This window comes from Zeugodacus cucurbitae, chromosome 6, assembly GCF_028554725.1.
Source record: "Zeugodacus cucurbitae isolate PBARC_wt_2022May chromosome 6, idZeuCucr1.2, whole genome shotgun sequence".
NCBI lineage: Eukaryota > Metazoa > Arthropoda > Insecta > Diptera > Tephritidae > Zeugodacus > Zeugodacus cucurbitae.
Window position 1 is genome coordinate 11,725,332 of NC_071671.1, and position 16,833 is coordinate 11,742,164.

Here is a 16,833-nt window from a genome sequence, read left to right on the forward strand (position 1 = left end):
CATAATAAAACGAATGAATTAAATTTTTCCCAGCACCCACAAAAACATTTATTCGTGGGAAATGAGTGGACTATTCCGGTGAAAAAAAGCCAAATTATTTACACAAACATTTTTACTTTGGTAAACAAAACTTTTTGCTATAACAAATTTAATACTCATTTACGCTTGATCGCAATCGAACATATGCAATTTATTTGGCTCGCTTTTATTGTCGAACTAAAAAAGCAACGAATTGTTACGGTCAGGTTAAATAAACGGCTTTGATAGTTAGTCAACGGTTATATTTTTTATTATTATGATTTAATTTTGTTTTTTATTTTTCGCATCAATGGGGCTGTAAAAGTAATGTGTTAATTTGACTTTTGCATTTACGAGCTTTTTCTTGTAAATAAACGAATTAATGCCCATCGTTGTCGAGTGATATGCACAATTATTCACATAACATATTTTCAAGTTTTTTTTTTTTTTTTTTGAAGAGTTGTAGTGCATTTATTGAGCAAACTAGTTAAGCTTTAAATATGATAATAATATTTGATAATAGAGCTCATGTAGGATCACTGATCTTGGTTACTTAATAGGTTGGTTACTTAATAGTTTAGGACCTGTCAAGAGGTTGCTTAAAATTACTAAAACATAAAATCAACCTGAGGCACTAGCAGATAAGAAAACATTACATAGGTTATTTGGGGGATTCCATGAACCGGGTTTTATGGTGGTGCTGGTAGGGTTTGAACTATTTTCGAAACATTTGTATCTAGAAAGTTTCACTCCCACTCCGATATCATACACTTAACATCAAAGTACATAATTCTCATGAGCACCTTTCAGTTCAGTCATCTCACATAGTATAAATACATATTTATGGTGAAAAATCAACCAATAGGACTAACGATATTATATAGACCTTGTTCAACTAAGTTCGTTTGGAACTTTTCTGATTTTGACATAGATATCTTCGTATTGTGGTAAAGTAAAATAAATCTCATGAGATTCAAAATAGAGTTCTGTTGGTAGTATATGTGGACGGATTTTCATTACTACTTGGTTAAAAGGAAATTATAAGAATATCAGTTACCAAAGTGGTTTCGAATCAGCCAATGATATAAAAAATTTATCTTAAAGGAGGAATTTCTTTAGTTGGATCTTGTGTCGAACTAATAGTTAGATAAAAAAAAAACGTTTATAGTTTAGAGGACAGTAAGTAAGAAGCCGTTTTGTGAGCGGAGTAATTAACGGGTTCCAAACAAAAAGCAGACATTTATATAAGACATTTGATATAAAACCTTATTTCTATAATCGATTGTTTTTATGTCTCACAACACAACAGTTAGATAAAGAACTTATCCCAATTGCTTTCAAATAAATGGATATAGAAAAATTTTGATTATTAAAGTCACTTATATATTTCAGTTTTCTTGAGAGACTTAGGTAGTATTTACTTTAATTTGTTACTCTAAGAACTAAATTGGGGTTTTTTACAAGAAATATGCTAATTAGAAATCTCTTCGATATTGCATAGGTAAAAATAATCAAATTTCAATTGAAACAAGTAAGGAAGGGCTAAGTTCGGGTGTAACCGAATATTTTATAATCTCGCAATTTATTGATGTAATTTTATAAAGACAACACAATTCGACCCATATATTCGGCATAAGGTTCAATAGAATAACTAAAATCATCATAAATAGTGTATGGGGACTGAGGTAATTCCTAAACCGATTTCACTCGTTTTCACCACCAAGATGCAATGTATCGAAGACTATACGCTCACTTAATTTAATATTACTTATAATTATGTAGGTATATGGGATCTGGGGGATGTTATGACCCGATTTTTACCATTTCAGGTACAGAGAGAAACTGTTATAAGAAAAAAATTCAGAGGGAATGAATTACATTAAAATATCTGAGGGATTTACCTATATTTTCGGTGAAAAATTAGGCACTGAGTTCTTCATGTTCGATATCAGGGGCCTTGAAAAGTCATGGTCCGATTTTGACAATTTTTCCACAAGTTATGTCACAGCTCAAATACAGTATTTGTGTGAAGTTTTATTCCGCTATCTTCATTTGTTCCTAATGTATATACATATGTATTATAAAGTGAACGAATCAAAAGAATTCAAAATTGAGTTATATGGGAAGTAGACGTAGTTGTGTACAGATTTCGTCCATATACCACCCGTGTCATCAGGGTGTCAAGAAAGTGTTGTATATCAAATTTCATTGAAATCGGTCCATTAGTTCTTGAGATATGGTTTTTTACCCATAAGTGGGCGACGCCACGCCCATTTTCCATTTTGTGAAAAAATCTCAGTGCAGCTTCCTTTTGCCATTTCTTATGTAAAATTTGGTGTTTCTGACGTTTTTCTTTAGTGATTTAACACACTTTTAGTAATTTTCAACCTAACCTTTGTATGAGAGGTGGGCGTGGTTATTATCCGATTTCTTTCATTTTTGGACTGTATAAGGAAATAGCTAAAATAAACGACTGCAGAAAGTTTGGTTTATATAGCTTTATTGGTTAGCGAGTTATATACAAAAAACCTATTTGGGGCGAGGTCACGCCCACTTTTCAAAAACAATTACATCCAAATGTGCCCCTTCCTAATGCAATCCTATGTTCCAAATTTCATTTTCATAACTTTATTTATGGCTTAGTTATGACACTGTATAGGTTTTCGGTTTCCACTATTTTGTGGGCGTGGCAGTGGACCGATTTCGCCCATTTTCGAAAGCAACCTCCTCCAAGGAACACGTGTTCCAAGTTTCATTAAGATATCTTAATTTTTACTCAAGGGCAGACGGACAGACGGACGGACAGACATCCGGATTTCAAATCCACTCGTCATCCTGATCATTTATATATATCTAACCCCATATCTAACTCTTATATTTCTTGGTGACACAGACAACCGTTATGTGAACAAAACTATAATACTCTGTGCAACAGGTTGCGAGAGTACTACTACTTTGATTAACTTGACACTATTAATACCTAATCTACAAGCGATACCATTGCCCTACAACCAGTCTTTGAGTTCTGTTCTTCTGATTGGATTATTATGTTCGAATTTAATCTCCATGCACAATCGATATATTATCAGCTTTTTATACAAAATATGTAAATCCAATTTGAGTCTGTAAAATTTTTTGGTTTTCTGACTAATTACTTTAATTAAAGACTATAAAAATGACCGTCATCATGATAAAAATAAAAATAAATATTTTTGGTTTCATGGATAGAGTGAATTTGGCTAAAAACACATAAAATGTCCATTAAGAGGTATATGTGTAAACATTGGGGTTTTTAATGGCAGCTATTTATGTAGTGCTGTCGGATTTTATCGTTTTACGCAATATAAATATGCCGTAGAATTAACACCAACAATAAATATATGCGTATAATGAAATAAATGCATATATTTGAATGCGGTTTAGACACGTTGGCGATGAATTTATTTTTAATTGCGCCAAAAATTGTTGGAATTTATTTTAGACACACGCATAATAAAATTTGTAAACACAAAAAAAAAATGTTTTTTTTTCTTTCAAATATTGTCAAATGCATTTATTTTTTTACCTGCATAACTTATTTAGCAAATATTGGTCACAATTTAATTTGTGGAAATTAAGAGAATTAAAAGTTTGCATTTTATATGAAAGGCTTTAAATGATTAAATTTTTTTATTGAAATGCTGTATGCTAAGCTTTTTGATTTGATTGGTTGGTTGAAAAGGGAGGCAAAGTGAGCCTGACCACGAGCGGCCGCACTTAGGCGATCATTAGGCCCATTGTGCTCCTCAGAAGTACTATTATAAGCGTCACCAAATCAACTCGATTGATTTGACAAAACTTCTAAGTTTTTTCCATCCCAGCTACCCAATTTCACTTAGGTTAGAGTATTGGAAGCCGTGGAAGGTGTCTCTTCTTAACCGACTGAAAGCTGAGTATACACAAAGATAATGCTCTAGCGTCTCGTCATCCTCAACGTATGCGCTGAAATCCGCTGATTACACTATACCAAGTCTCTACAGGTGACCTCAGTGCCCCGTGATACAGCTTAGTTCTCTTTTGCTCAGAATAAGAAGTTTTTTGGTCTGTCCATTGTCAACATTACCCCGCAGTAATTTTGTGATACGACCCGTGTTGCATATGTTCCAAGACCTGAGGTGTTCCCCTAGCATCCATTACTTTAGGCATCGTTTGAATGAACTGAAAGGTCTTGGGCAGTTTAAGGGAACTGCGTTCCCGGCTGCACCTGAGCGGGCCAACTCATCCGCCTTTTCATTTCCTTCTATGCCTGATAGTTTATTTATTACCTCTTTGCATGATCTAACGCAGTGAGACTTCGTGTTGGCGCAGCGGATAGCCTGAATTGCTGTTAGGCTATCCACAAAAAAGAGAATGAGCCTGTTGGTAAGGGTCCATGCCCATTTAGCTCCTTCACTTAATCCGACCATCTCGGCCTGAAAGACCGAATTGTAATCGTACCAGTCCTGTACCACTTTCACCTTTCCATTCGTCAGTAAATATTGTATATATTTCACCATTGGTACTATCGATAATTGTGTCGTTAGTCCATTCTACTCGGCTGGGAAAAGAAAACGTTGCGTTTATCTCCTCAACAGTCTCATTTACCCGGTCGCAGTCCCAATCTATTCCGCGTTCTTTGAAAATATCTAGTATGATGCCATGTCGCCATTGGTGCAGAGTTTGAAGCCAGTGGACGAAGATATGTAACCGACTTGTTGTGAGCGCTGCATCATGCTTCACTTGAAAGTTTATTGGCCGAATATCAAAGATAACCTCTAGAGCCTTTGTTGAGGTAGTTTTCATAGCACCGGCTATTCCTCGTTGAACTTGTTCCAGTGATTTCAACCGGCACTTTTTCATTTGTGCTTTTCACCAAACTAGTGTCCCATAGATTAGTATAGATCGGATAACACTTGTGTACAGTATACCAGTATACCATTTGGGGCCGAAGACCCCATTTTGAGGCAATGGCTCTTCTGCAGGAGTTCCATACTCGGAGAGCTTTGGACGTTCTGCACTCAATGTGTTCTCTCCAACTTAGATTTTTATCCAGGATAACCCCACAATTCTCTCTCCGCCCAATTAGATTTCGGAGTTTTTGGAGCAAACGGTGTTTTCTTGTAGTCAAGCCATTAGAGTTGTTTTTTCGAGAACAAAATAAAATATTAGGTATTTATTTATTTTATGCATATTAATGATTTTTTTATATTATTATAAATAAAAATAATCGCCTCAAATATTGATTAAAAAATATATTTATCAAATTTAGAATTAAGAATTTACTTGAATCAAATTTTAATTTTTTCCTTTATCAATTCTTTTTGCCTTCACACACACAGCGCCGTGCATCACGACGCGCCTCACTGCGCCGTGGCTCCATATCTGTGCTGCCACAAAAGTCTGCCGAAATTCCATGGGACATTCTGGAGCGTCTATTGTTGCCATTCCTGTTCTGTCATGCTGCCGCATTGATAATCTCAGTACTGTTGCATGCATTGGATATTTCACATGTCTCCACGTTTGCGGTATTCGTTTGGTTTGCGCTCTCCACCGTCGGAGCGGTGCTCTTCTATCATTTCGTTAAGGTGAGTGGATTTAAAAAATAGCAATAAAAATATTTGCAAATGTTTATCCATAATTGAGATATTATGCAAAAAGAAAAAATAATAATATCAAAATTATTTTAATTTTTAAAATGTTTGAAGTTTCATAAATGTATTCTTGAGCGGATTACAAAATAAATCCTTTAAAAATAAGTTAATTCCAACAAACTTAAAATATACACAGAAAATACGTACAAATCTAATATAACTTGAAAAAAAAAAATACACAAATAGCATACACTTGATACAAAAGCAAAGAAAAATATGAAAATAAAAAAAAAAAATACCAAAAAAAATTAAATAAATAATAATGCAAATCACCAAATCGTCAAATATATTTTACAAAATAAAAAACAGCATTTCTTCGCTTAAAAATAACTGTATATGTGCGTGCATTTATTAGACCTAACGCTATAAATAGCCCATCCAATCAAATTGGCCCAGCAACAATTGTCAAAGTGATAAAAAGTAGCGAAGTGCAAAAAATTCAAGGTCGAAATGAAATAAACACGATATTAAAAAACACTCGTAAATATAAAATATTTCACATGAAAATCACATAAATAAATTGTAAATACACATACTGAGACGACGACAATGGTGTGCAAAAACATGAATACCGATAAAATCAAAATAAATACGAAAATTGAGTCACAACGAAATTTGTGAAAAAAAAAACGAGAGAAAAAAAAAAACATTTTGAATCATGCAGCAAATAAAAATAACAGTAAAATATTTTTATTTCACATTTTATATGCTTTTGCAGTTATTTTTTTGCACTCGATTGCTGCCTCGGTATAAAAAAATGCACAGTTAACTTTTTATACACTTTTTATTTTTATTGGCTATGAATGCATTTAAATGGGCGAAACAACGCGCTGTCCGTCATGTAATTATATAAACTTATGCCTCAGTAAGCAATTAATAGTGAGAAAAGAGTTGATTAATTGAATGTAACGTGTAATTTATAAAAAAAAAACTAAATTCCAGAACTTCAAAAAAATATATCTTATTTTGAAGAACCAAGAAGATAATTGTATTAACATCTTAAAAGTAATACAGAAAACAATTGTGAAAGAAAGATGTAGAAATTGTATAAATTTTAAGTTCACACCCATTATAATTCCTTCATAAATTTATATAAAATTTGACAGATCACAAATTCTTTATCAATATTATGTTTTATGGAGATCGATTTTTGAATAACATTTTTGAATAAAAAACCACATGTTTATGATAACTTGTGGTAAATGGGTGTGATCATAAACAGATTTCGTCGATATTTTAGACAAGATTTGAATAAATAGGTAACAGACAGGTCAAGCAGACGATCGATCTTTCAGACAGACATCTGAAAAGTAATCCCAATCAACGTCTTAATCCTGATCAGTTGATATACATATATAACTATAACATATAACTCTCTCAATTAGTTACCATTAAAAAAAAAAAAAATACGAGGCAGAAGAGCCTCTATATCGTACGGAGTCGAACAAAAAATGTAACAACAAAAAATCTAACAAAGCCATGGGATACAGACGTCAAGAGCCAATTATAGTGATTCGATTCGTGTGTCATATTAGCCACTGGTAAACTAGTAAAATCTTAGCATCCAACTGTCTCAACTAATTATATTAGTCTGAAAGCGGTTACCATACATTCCACTGCACCATAACCACAAACTCGACAGAGACAAGCATCAGTGCTGGTCAAGTCAAATAACTAGGAGAAAGCGACAGATGACATTGGCGTAACTGAAGTAAAGTGCCGTCTTCTATGCATTGTAGCCACTCATGTCCCGCGAGCGTATCTATAAGGGTACAAACAGTGTTGCCGTGATCAGTTCAAATCCAACTTAAATATTCTGTAGCCATTCGAATATCCATTATAAGTTTTATGCCGGAAATCAATGGGTTTGTGTACCAAACCACACTGTGAAAGTTACCTCGCTGACACGTGACACTTGCTGTGGCTTCCAGTTGAATTCAATATTTTTTACAAAAATAGTCAAATCGAAAGCGAGAAAGTGTTAGGAGCATCAAGATGTTGGATCAGTAATGCGCATTCCAGAGTGGTGCATGAGCGGGATGAGCATGCTGGAAACTACATACATTTAAAGTAGTTACGACTTTGTAATTCATAAGCTAATGAGGAACAATTGTTGCTTGACACAGTTAACCACATTTACTAACTGAGAGAAGTATAAGCCTCTCTATTTTTCAGTAAAAGAGCGGACGTTTTTCTATTGAAGTGAAGTGGATATTTTTTGTGTTATTAAAGGTGTTAACTTTATGAGCTTTTATCATAAAATATAGATAAGGGCAAGACTTTGATAAGTAGCGCATAGTTTAAATATACGATAATATTTGCTTAATTTCTAGTGTGGAGTTACAATTCTAAGTTTCCTGCGTTCGGGGAAGGAACTGTTAACTTAAGGTAGATATTGTAGTGAGAGAGAGAAAGAACGCGCGAAAAGTGAGAGAGGGTTATAGGTGTAGTTTCTTGGTTACCAAAAAAAATTGTAGAAAACTCCTGAGTTTAACTTCAATAAAAATATGGAACCGATGCTTGTTGTCTAGGCACGATATTTAACTTAATTAAGAGAAAGGTCTTGGTGTTCAGTCATCAAGTTTAACAGTTTAGATTTAAATTTAAATAGATTTAGCTATATTTATTTTATTTTAACATTCTAAGTATCTCTCTTCTAGTCCAAAGCTCTTCTCAAAGTATTTACTGTCAGAGGATTATTCGAATAGAGAGCTGATTTATATGTATTTTTTTTTTTTTTATTTTCATCGTATTTGTATTCACTCTTGAAAAAAGAGAGTACTTATAGCGCTTTTTACAAATAAAAAAAGAAAATATTCGAAATAAAAAAAATGCTAAAATTAACTTAAGTAAATAAAAATCTTCTAAAAATATACCGTTGTAGAAGTAGTCTTCATGGCTTCAGCTCACATGTAGCGTGAGTAAAATCTTTACAATACCTACATACACTCACATGCCACAGAAATCTCTTGTGAATTTGGTTGGTAAGCAAGTCTGAAGACTTGAGTAGGCAAATCTAAAGTGGTCACAGCAGCTAACGAACCTAAATTTGGGTATCGTACCCAATGGTAAGGACATATATTTGTATGAAGCACACTCAACCATGTGCAAGACAACACTTGTAAATGACCGACCGCCTGCCCACTTAAGCCACGACAATAAGCACTTAAGCATATACAAAAGCTGCCACACACACACACATTCCTCTCTCATATATGTGTGAGTGCAAATGTACAGCCTAAAATAACTAAAGGATCTTATTGTCATGAAATCTCATTTGATTCTCAGCTAAAACAGAACACACACACACACATGCAAGTGTTTATGTTTATATATATTCAACTAAGTTCTCGGCTTAGAGCAAATGTTTATAAATAAACACACACACACATGCAAATCATCAAGTGTAAATATGCTTGTCAGCCCGCCTTAGTATTGTTATGAACTCGTTTATAGCAGCAACTGGCCAGACTATTTCAAATTGCTTGTGTCACAACATACGCCTGCCATTCCATACCGTTTTGGCTATAACTATTTGGTCAACTGCTTCGAGTACTTACTTACTTAGTGCGTTTGCATGAGTGTTTTGCTATCGCCAGATTATTGTATGGTTTGTTTAATAAGCCTTTGATTACATGATAGCTGCTAGAGTCTAAACCGCAAAGCAATTGAGTCGTCGTATTGGTCAATGATACTACATAAATTCCGATTGTTATTATTTCGAATTGTACATGAGGAACGTGTGAGTATTTTGGATGTGGAATTTATGGCTTAAATTATTAACTGAAAGTGAAGGGTCATACACACGAGTACATACATATTTGGAATGAAGGAAAATGATAGTTGTCCTGCAGATGAAACCGCTAAGCCCTGCGGGATTTCTCACTATTTTTAAAGTTACACTGGGAAGATACATGATTTTTAAAGATATTTTGACCTTTCAATATCAATTCAAGAAGTCGAATTAATATGTTCAACGAAGCAGAAAGCTATCTTCATCTTCGGTAACATAATAATAAACGTCCTCTTTGACAAATTCTGACTAGACCAGTTAAGCGATCAGTAAAATGAGTATTATTAGAAGAAACAGTATTTCATTGTTATTACTTCCTGCTTACCGACCCAAAAATGGTTAGATCGCCGAAAAAACACAAATCGGGGATCAATTTAGGTTAGGTTAGGTTAAAGGCAAAAAACTCCTAATGGATCAGAAAGACCCTCACAATACGACAAAGCACTTGGAATCTATTACGAATTTCTTAAGTCGGTTAATGTCAATGCTAACTAATTCGCTAGGTTCGCCGAAGGTATCCCTACTAAGGTGTTTCAACCTCAATCGAACAAATGCTGGGCATTGTGGAAGAAATGCCTAGATGATTCCACTTCGCCTTCCTCCCAACAGCTTTGGCAGCTTACATCCGCCCAGATCCTTTGTCACAGCATGTGTACGTAACGAACAGAGGCCAAAGAACCTCGCAACGGCACAGGAACTGGTTGTTGTCCAGCGATGGGCGAGCTCATGCGATGTCTGTAGGTCCAGGGCTCGTGCACAAGTGGACCATGAACTGCCAACATACTTCCATTCCGATGTTATTGTTGCTAAACTACCATCGCTTGCAATTTTGTACGCTTTGCAGTTTCCAACGATTCCGCAGTAACCGGATACCGACAAAAGTCGGTTAGCAAAGTAGCAAGAAACAATCGATAAGAAAGTTAAACACTCCTTAACTAGCCTGCAACGTACTGTTCTCGATTTCAATGCAAGCTTTGATGTCGGAGTGAATACATACATCGCTGAAGGAGGTCCAACTACTGAGAGGTATGTCTACTGCCTTGATCGCAGACACTTCTGCCTGGAAGATACTACAATTGTCTATTAGTCTAAAGCTGGTGTTGATAGAGAGCTTCTGACAGAATACTCCCTCTCCCACCTTCCCATTCAGCTTCAATCCACCCGAAAGCTCAATGCGGCTCTTCTCCATCGGCCCGTAGGTATGTGCGTAGAAAATAATCCAATGGTGGACCGGTCCACGATGCCACGATCCAAGTAATAATGGATGCAAGCGGGGATCAGTACTTTTCATTCTCATCTCACATAGTCAGTCATAACATCGCCGTTGGTATTCTAGCATATAATGTAAAACTAATTCAATTTACTAAAAATCTGTAAAATACTATGGAAGGAATTTATTTTTTTGTTTTGCGAAATCTCGACAGCCCAGAAGAAAATGCCGATGTGTTTGAACTTGTTAGCCTGCCTACATGAAAGTCCCTTGAGCCATGAACGGTTTTTGCGCCTAGAACTATACTATGCCATAGTAGATTGAGCATAACCTATCTTAACACCATAGCACCCGGTCCATCACTGAGTAATTCTCAAGAGGAAGCCGTAAAATCCTTGAATCCATAAATCAGAATATGTACCCCCGATTTCTCTTGCATTAAGCGCAAATATAGAATTTAACATACTAATAGACCTGAAAGAAATTTTCTAAAGAGATCAATTTCTAACGCTTCTAGTCTCACTTTGATATGAACTGTCATATCTAGAAAATATTTCTCGGTTAAAGCGACATCAGATTCCATTTAAGATATTATAATATCTTAGTAATATATATATTTAATGTATATATGTATGTACTGCCTCTGTATTAATGCTTGTTTTTGCAAATGTTTCCACCAACGTTTGACCTTTATTTTGCGCCTACATGCAAATAGAAATTTTTCATTATATTAATTTATAGCTGCTGATTTACTTCGAAATTAATTGCCAGGCAGCAACACCAATGTCAGGTTATATGTCATATAAATCATTACATACGCCGACTGCCAAATATTAGTTAGTTTGGCATTAAACACACCGACACACATTGAGTAAACACGTAAAGGTAAACAATGAGTAAAAGATAAATGAAGTAAACACGGCGATGCGGTAGGACAGTTAATGAGGCTGATTAAGATTGTGGGCAGGCGCACACAAACACACGCACATACTCATAATGAGAGCAGAGAGTGAATCGAAGCAGTTAAATTGCTTTATATGCACCGTTACGCACTAATATATTTCGTTAAATGTCATTGGGGCTTAAGACTTTTATGACGCGTATAGAAAACTAGTTAACAACTCAACCAACGACGATCTTTGACATGACAGTTGTAGTAAGTTAAATGACTTCAACGTATCAATGGCTGAGAGTATACGGGCGACTAACGGCATTATTTGACTGTGACGCGTCAATAAAGTCAGCGTCGACACGTCAATGAAAGTTAAAAAAATTAACATAGACATAAAAGCAGCTAGTAATAAAATGAAACTAATAGAGACATTACAAAAAATTAGAAATGAGAGTTAGAGGAAGACGTGGAAGACAAAGAGAAGACAGTAGAAACTTAAACTAACCAATAAAGTCTGGAGAGAGAGCTTGAAAGCGCCTGAAAGTTGGCGTGAAAAGTGAAAGCTCAATTCGAGCTGACAGTTAGTGGGTCGGCAATAAAATCTCTATGGACATTTATGCGCATGAAATACCGAATATAAATATATAACAATAATAATAACAATAAGTAAGCCAAATAGCAAGAAAAAAACAAAAAATTACAATATTTACACGCAAATGCAAATAAGCGATAAAAAGGCTTTAAAGAGCAACAAACACATACATACCAACCAAGCCAACAAAATCCACACACATAAACCCCACATCGTCAGCGCCAAGCGACAAGCAACAGGATGAGAAGGTCATAGGCGTAAGCACAACAGACAAGGCGTAACTACAATATATACACATATCAATGGTGAAAAGTAGGATGAAAACCAATAAAAAATTCTACAAGCAATCTCAAGGCTATTTAGAGTATACATGTATGTCTGTGCTTACACCACCGGAGCAACAACGAAGCTGACCAACACAACCCTGACCCGGGCAAACACAAACGAACGCTCCCAGCACTCCATTAGAATTTACTAGGCGTGCGTATAAAATAAGGACGCCTTGTTGAATCGAAAGCTACAAGAAACAAGTGGAAAGGCCAAAGGGAAGTGCGGCGAATGCTGTTGGGACAAAAGGCATTTGCAAAATTCAGTAAGCGTAGCGAAAAATAATGTGCACAGCATAGTGATCTGCTTGTAGTTACTTTATAGAGCACACACACATACACACTCTCTTTAGCTAGGCGTAGTTGGCCGCACACCCGGTACTCTCACTCTCATGACTCAGATAAAAACGGTAAAAAAAAACAAAAGAGTGTGGGGTGAACAGTGGAGCGGTATTTTTGGGAGGTGTGTAGAATATGTTCCCAGATTTATGGGCATTTTACAATTTTATGAACTTGTGAAACACCTTATTTATAAAGTGTCGGAAGAGCTTGAAATTTTCTGAATTTTTGAAACAGCTCACTCCCAAAAATTCCAAAAGAAATTAAAATTTACTGAACTTGTGAAACAGAATACTCAAAAGATTTTGACAGAAAGAATTTTATGAACTTGTGAAACAGAATACTCAAATGGTTTCGACAGAAATATTTTTATGAACTTATGAAACAGCTCATTCCCAAAAATTTCAAAAGAAATTAAAATTTTCTGAACTTGTGAAACAGAATACTCAAAAGGTTTCGACAGAAAGAATTTTCTGAACTTGTGAAACAGCTCATTCCCAAAAACTTCAAAAGAAATTAAAATTTTCTGAACTTGTGAAACAGAATACTCAAAAGGTTTCGACAGAAAGAATTTTCTGAACTTGTGAAACAGAATACTCAAATGGTTTCGACAGAAAGAATTTTATGAACTTATGAAACAGCTTATTTCAAAACAGCTAATTTCATAAAATAATTTTGTGAACTTGTGAAACATCACATTAGAATAATCCCAAAACTATCATAAAAATTCTAATGTTTAAACGCCTTATTCGATATTATATATTTACTGGATCTGGAATAATATCTTTCTCTTTAATCAACAAACCCTTTAGCTTTATTGCTATATCCAATTTTTTTTCGCTTTCATCCCACCTACCCACAACACTGTGCGGCACACTGAAGGAGGATGCGCCTTGTAAAATCAATTCCTACAATTGTTCTAGGTACTACACTCTTGGCATATCAAGTAGTGTGAATTGAGTGGTAGCATGCAATAATATTACTTTTATCTCATTTCGCATGCAATAAATGAAGTGTGTATGAATATTTTGCACAAACGAAAAATTGCTGAAGCGTTGCAGTTCCAAAAATAGTTCACTTAAAGTAAATAAGAAGGTGATTATGCATATATGTATGTATGTATATCTAGTTACTTTTGAAGTGGGTAATCAGAAATTCTCGGAAACAATGTGGGTCGCAATGTACCGCAATAAAAACTACTAGTTAATTGCCAGAATGCAATGGACTAGTGAATGGGTGTAATTGTATTAGAATAAGTTCAAAATAATGGTTCAATAATTAGTTAAATAATTTCCTTGGGTTTGATAAAAAATTTTGGTTTTTGAAAAAGTCAAAGAGAAGCTATTTTTTCTTTTTTTCCAGTTTTACTTTTTTCGAAAGATGGCAATACTGGTTGTAAATTATAACTCTAATTATATAATTCCAATGCTAAGCATCATATGATTGCCTCAAATTTGGAAATATTTTGTTTTTACATAAAATTTTTGAATTTCCAAAAAGGTGGCAACTCTATAATAAAATTAAATTTTTAATGCGGATATAGGTTAATAACGCATTAAATATGATACCCATATTGTTTCTAGTCTGGCTCTAGAAAATAGCCTCTCTTGTTTCTTAGCTACACAATTGAGGCCTATATATCGGAACTGATTGATATTTTAAAACCAAATTTAGTCCAATAAGTAACGAAAATGTCGTCATCTATTTCTACCTTCTTCTCTAGCATTACAATCGTGAGTCGGTCTGGTTGTACATCCCAAGTGTAGAGAAGTCCTTATTCACTTGGTCTTTCTATTGAATGCGCAGGCGACCACACTACGGTTGTCCACTCATAGGTCTCGAATCCAAGGAGCTTTTTACTACAGCATCGTCTTCTATACGTACGTAAACTACTGTAAAACTGCAAAGGTCATGTGCAAAGCGGTAGATCAAAAATATACAAGGTTCCTACTGGAGCTCGATAGAAAGAGCTGTAGGACCATGGTTGGCATTCTTACCGGTCACAGCCTTGTAGCGGCACATGCCTATAAAATGGAGCTGTTAGATCGGGAGGAATGCAGAAAATGTCAAGAGCGGGGCACCAAGGAAACAGTGGAGCATATCATGTGCGTTTGTCCTGCGTTAGCGAGACAGCGTTTTATGTACTTAGGGGCCCTACAGTACGATAAGTTAGAGGAAATATCGTCAGTGAAGCCTCATAAACTATTAAAATTCACGACAAGCGCAGGCATCCTGAGTGATGACTACTACTCAGGGAACACGTAAAGGCACTCCATTCTGGTATCGCAAAGGACCATAACTGGTCTATGCGTGGCCTGCAGGCCTACCAGACCAACCTAACCTAACCTAACCTAACCTATACGTACGACATGGCCCAATTATTGTCGCCGTAGAGCTCATACAGTTGATTCCATCTTCTTCGGTACTACTCACTCACTCAGACGGCTCCAAAGATCAGTTCTCTTGAGTGATCCCAGTGCGGAAATGATGAGAGACTTATAGAGCGTAAAAAAACTATATCATTCTAGTTACCGAAAAAAACTGTTGGGTATTTATATAATGAGAGGTTCTTAGATTAGTTGAGAAGATTTATCAGACACCCATGAATTATGTATACGTAATTCAAAGATGACCAGTCCCACAAATTGTCAAATTTAAAATTTATGTATATTTGAAAAGGACTTGCGTACCGTTAACCACATCTCTACCATTCTCATTGATATTCAACACCGTTACATCTTTAACACCTGCCAACTACCATTTTCAATTACAATTGCCAATTTAGTTTGGCGTTAGTGTAGAGTAGACCTTGTTAACTGTCAATAGCCGACCAACAATTCGCGCCCACCATGTTTTTCATTCTGTTACGTGCGTGGCCTACAAGCGACACAACTTGAATGTGACAATTGTTTCAATGCGTGTGTTGTGCCACCAAATGCAATTTAGTTGAACCAGTAGCTGAGCTGAGCGCGCTAATAAATTACACCGCACAGCCTCTCACCGCTACCATTCACGTTTCCTCATAGTCCAACGCAGCGCACAGAGCCTTTGCGTTGTCTGCTACCTTGTACGTACATCCTTACGTGACTGCCTATACAAGTAGTTGTTGTTATTGTTGCTTTCTTCATACTTCCACTTTCCTCATTTACACTCTCGTTTCGCGTATATTTTCGTTGTTTTCCGCCGCGTTTTCATTGGGGTTTCATTTGCAGTTTCTGCGCGACGCCCAGCCAAGGGCAACACTTTGCGCAGCTTTTCGGAAAGTTGTTAGTGGGCTCATTGTGTTGCCGTTAGTCGTGTAAATGTTATTATTTTCTTTTGTTAGTTTCCGTGTGTGTGGCAAAAAGTGGGTTTCATTCAAAAGCGAAAACAAAAAATTACAAATTTTTTTCACACACTGTCTTTTTGCTCACCCTTTGTGTGTGTTTAAACTATTTTTTTTGCTGTTTTTTATTTCCTTTTATTAGGTTTGTGTTTTGGTATATGTTATTCTATATTTTTTTGGTTTGAGACTGTTTGACTGTTGCGCAATAACAAAAACGTCATTATTTTGTTGTGTCTAAAAATAGCAACAGCCAGCTTATAAAGAGAGCAACTAAAGGAGATAAAAGTTAGCATCACATAATGCCCCTGTAGGAAAAATTGCAGCAACAGTAATATATTTCGTTTTTTTATTTAGAAAATTCTAATTTAATTTGGATTTATTTCTATTCTTGGCAAATATCTATTGAAGTTAGTCAAAAACCCAGCATTAATTATCTACTCTCGCTTTTAGAAACTATAACGCTTACTGTTTACAAAGAAAAACATCGAAAGCGGTTTCTCCATCTGTCTATCTCCCCTTATTTCTCGCAAAAATTTATTTTTGTCTAGAACAAAGTCTTTGAACTTTTCTTGAAGCGCTAAAACAGTATTAAGAGTTTTACGCTACTTTCTTTAGATTTTTCAAACCAAACCTGAAATCAGATCAAGGTAAGGTTCTATTGACTACTGT

General features: G+C 35.4%; 1 protein-coding gene across 1 annotated transcript in view; it reads left to right on the forward strand.

The window, feature by feature from the left end:
- Window positions 1-16,833, forward strand: part of LOC105216932 (D-beta-hydroxybutyrate dehydrogenase, mitochondrial) — a 71,642-nt gene that overhangs the window by 11,175 nt on the left and 43,634 nt on the right. Inside the window, exon 3 of the mRNA XM_054234722.1 lies at window positions 5,376-5,621. Coding sequence (XP_054090697.1) covers window positions 5,376-5,621 — 246 coding nt within the window. The remainder of the gene's footprint in view (window positions 1-5,375; window positions 5,622-16,833) is intronic.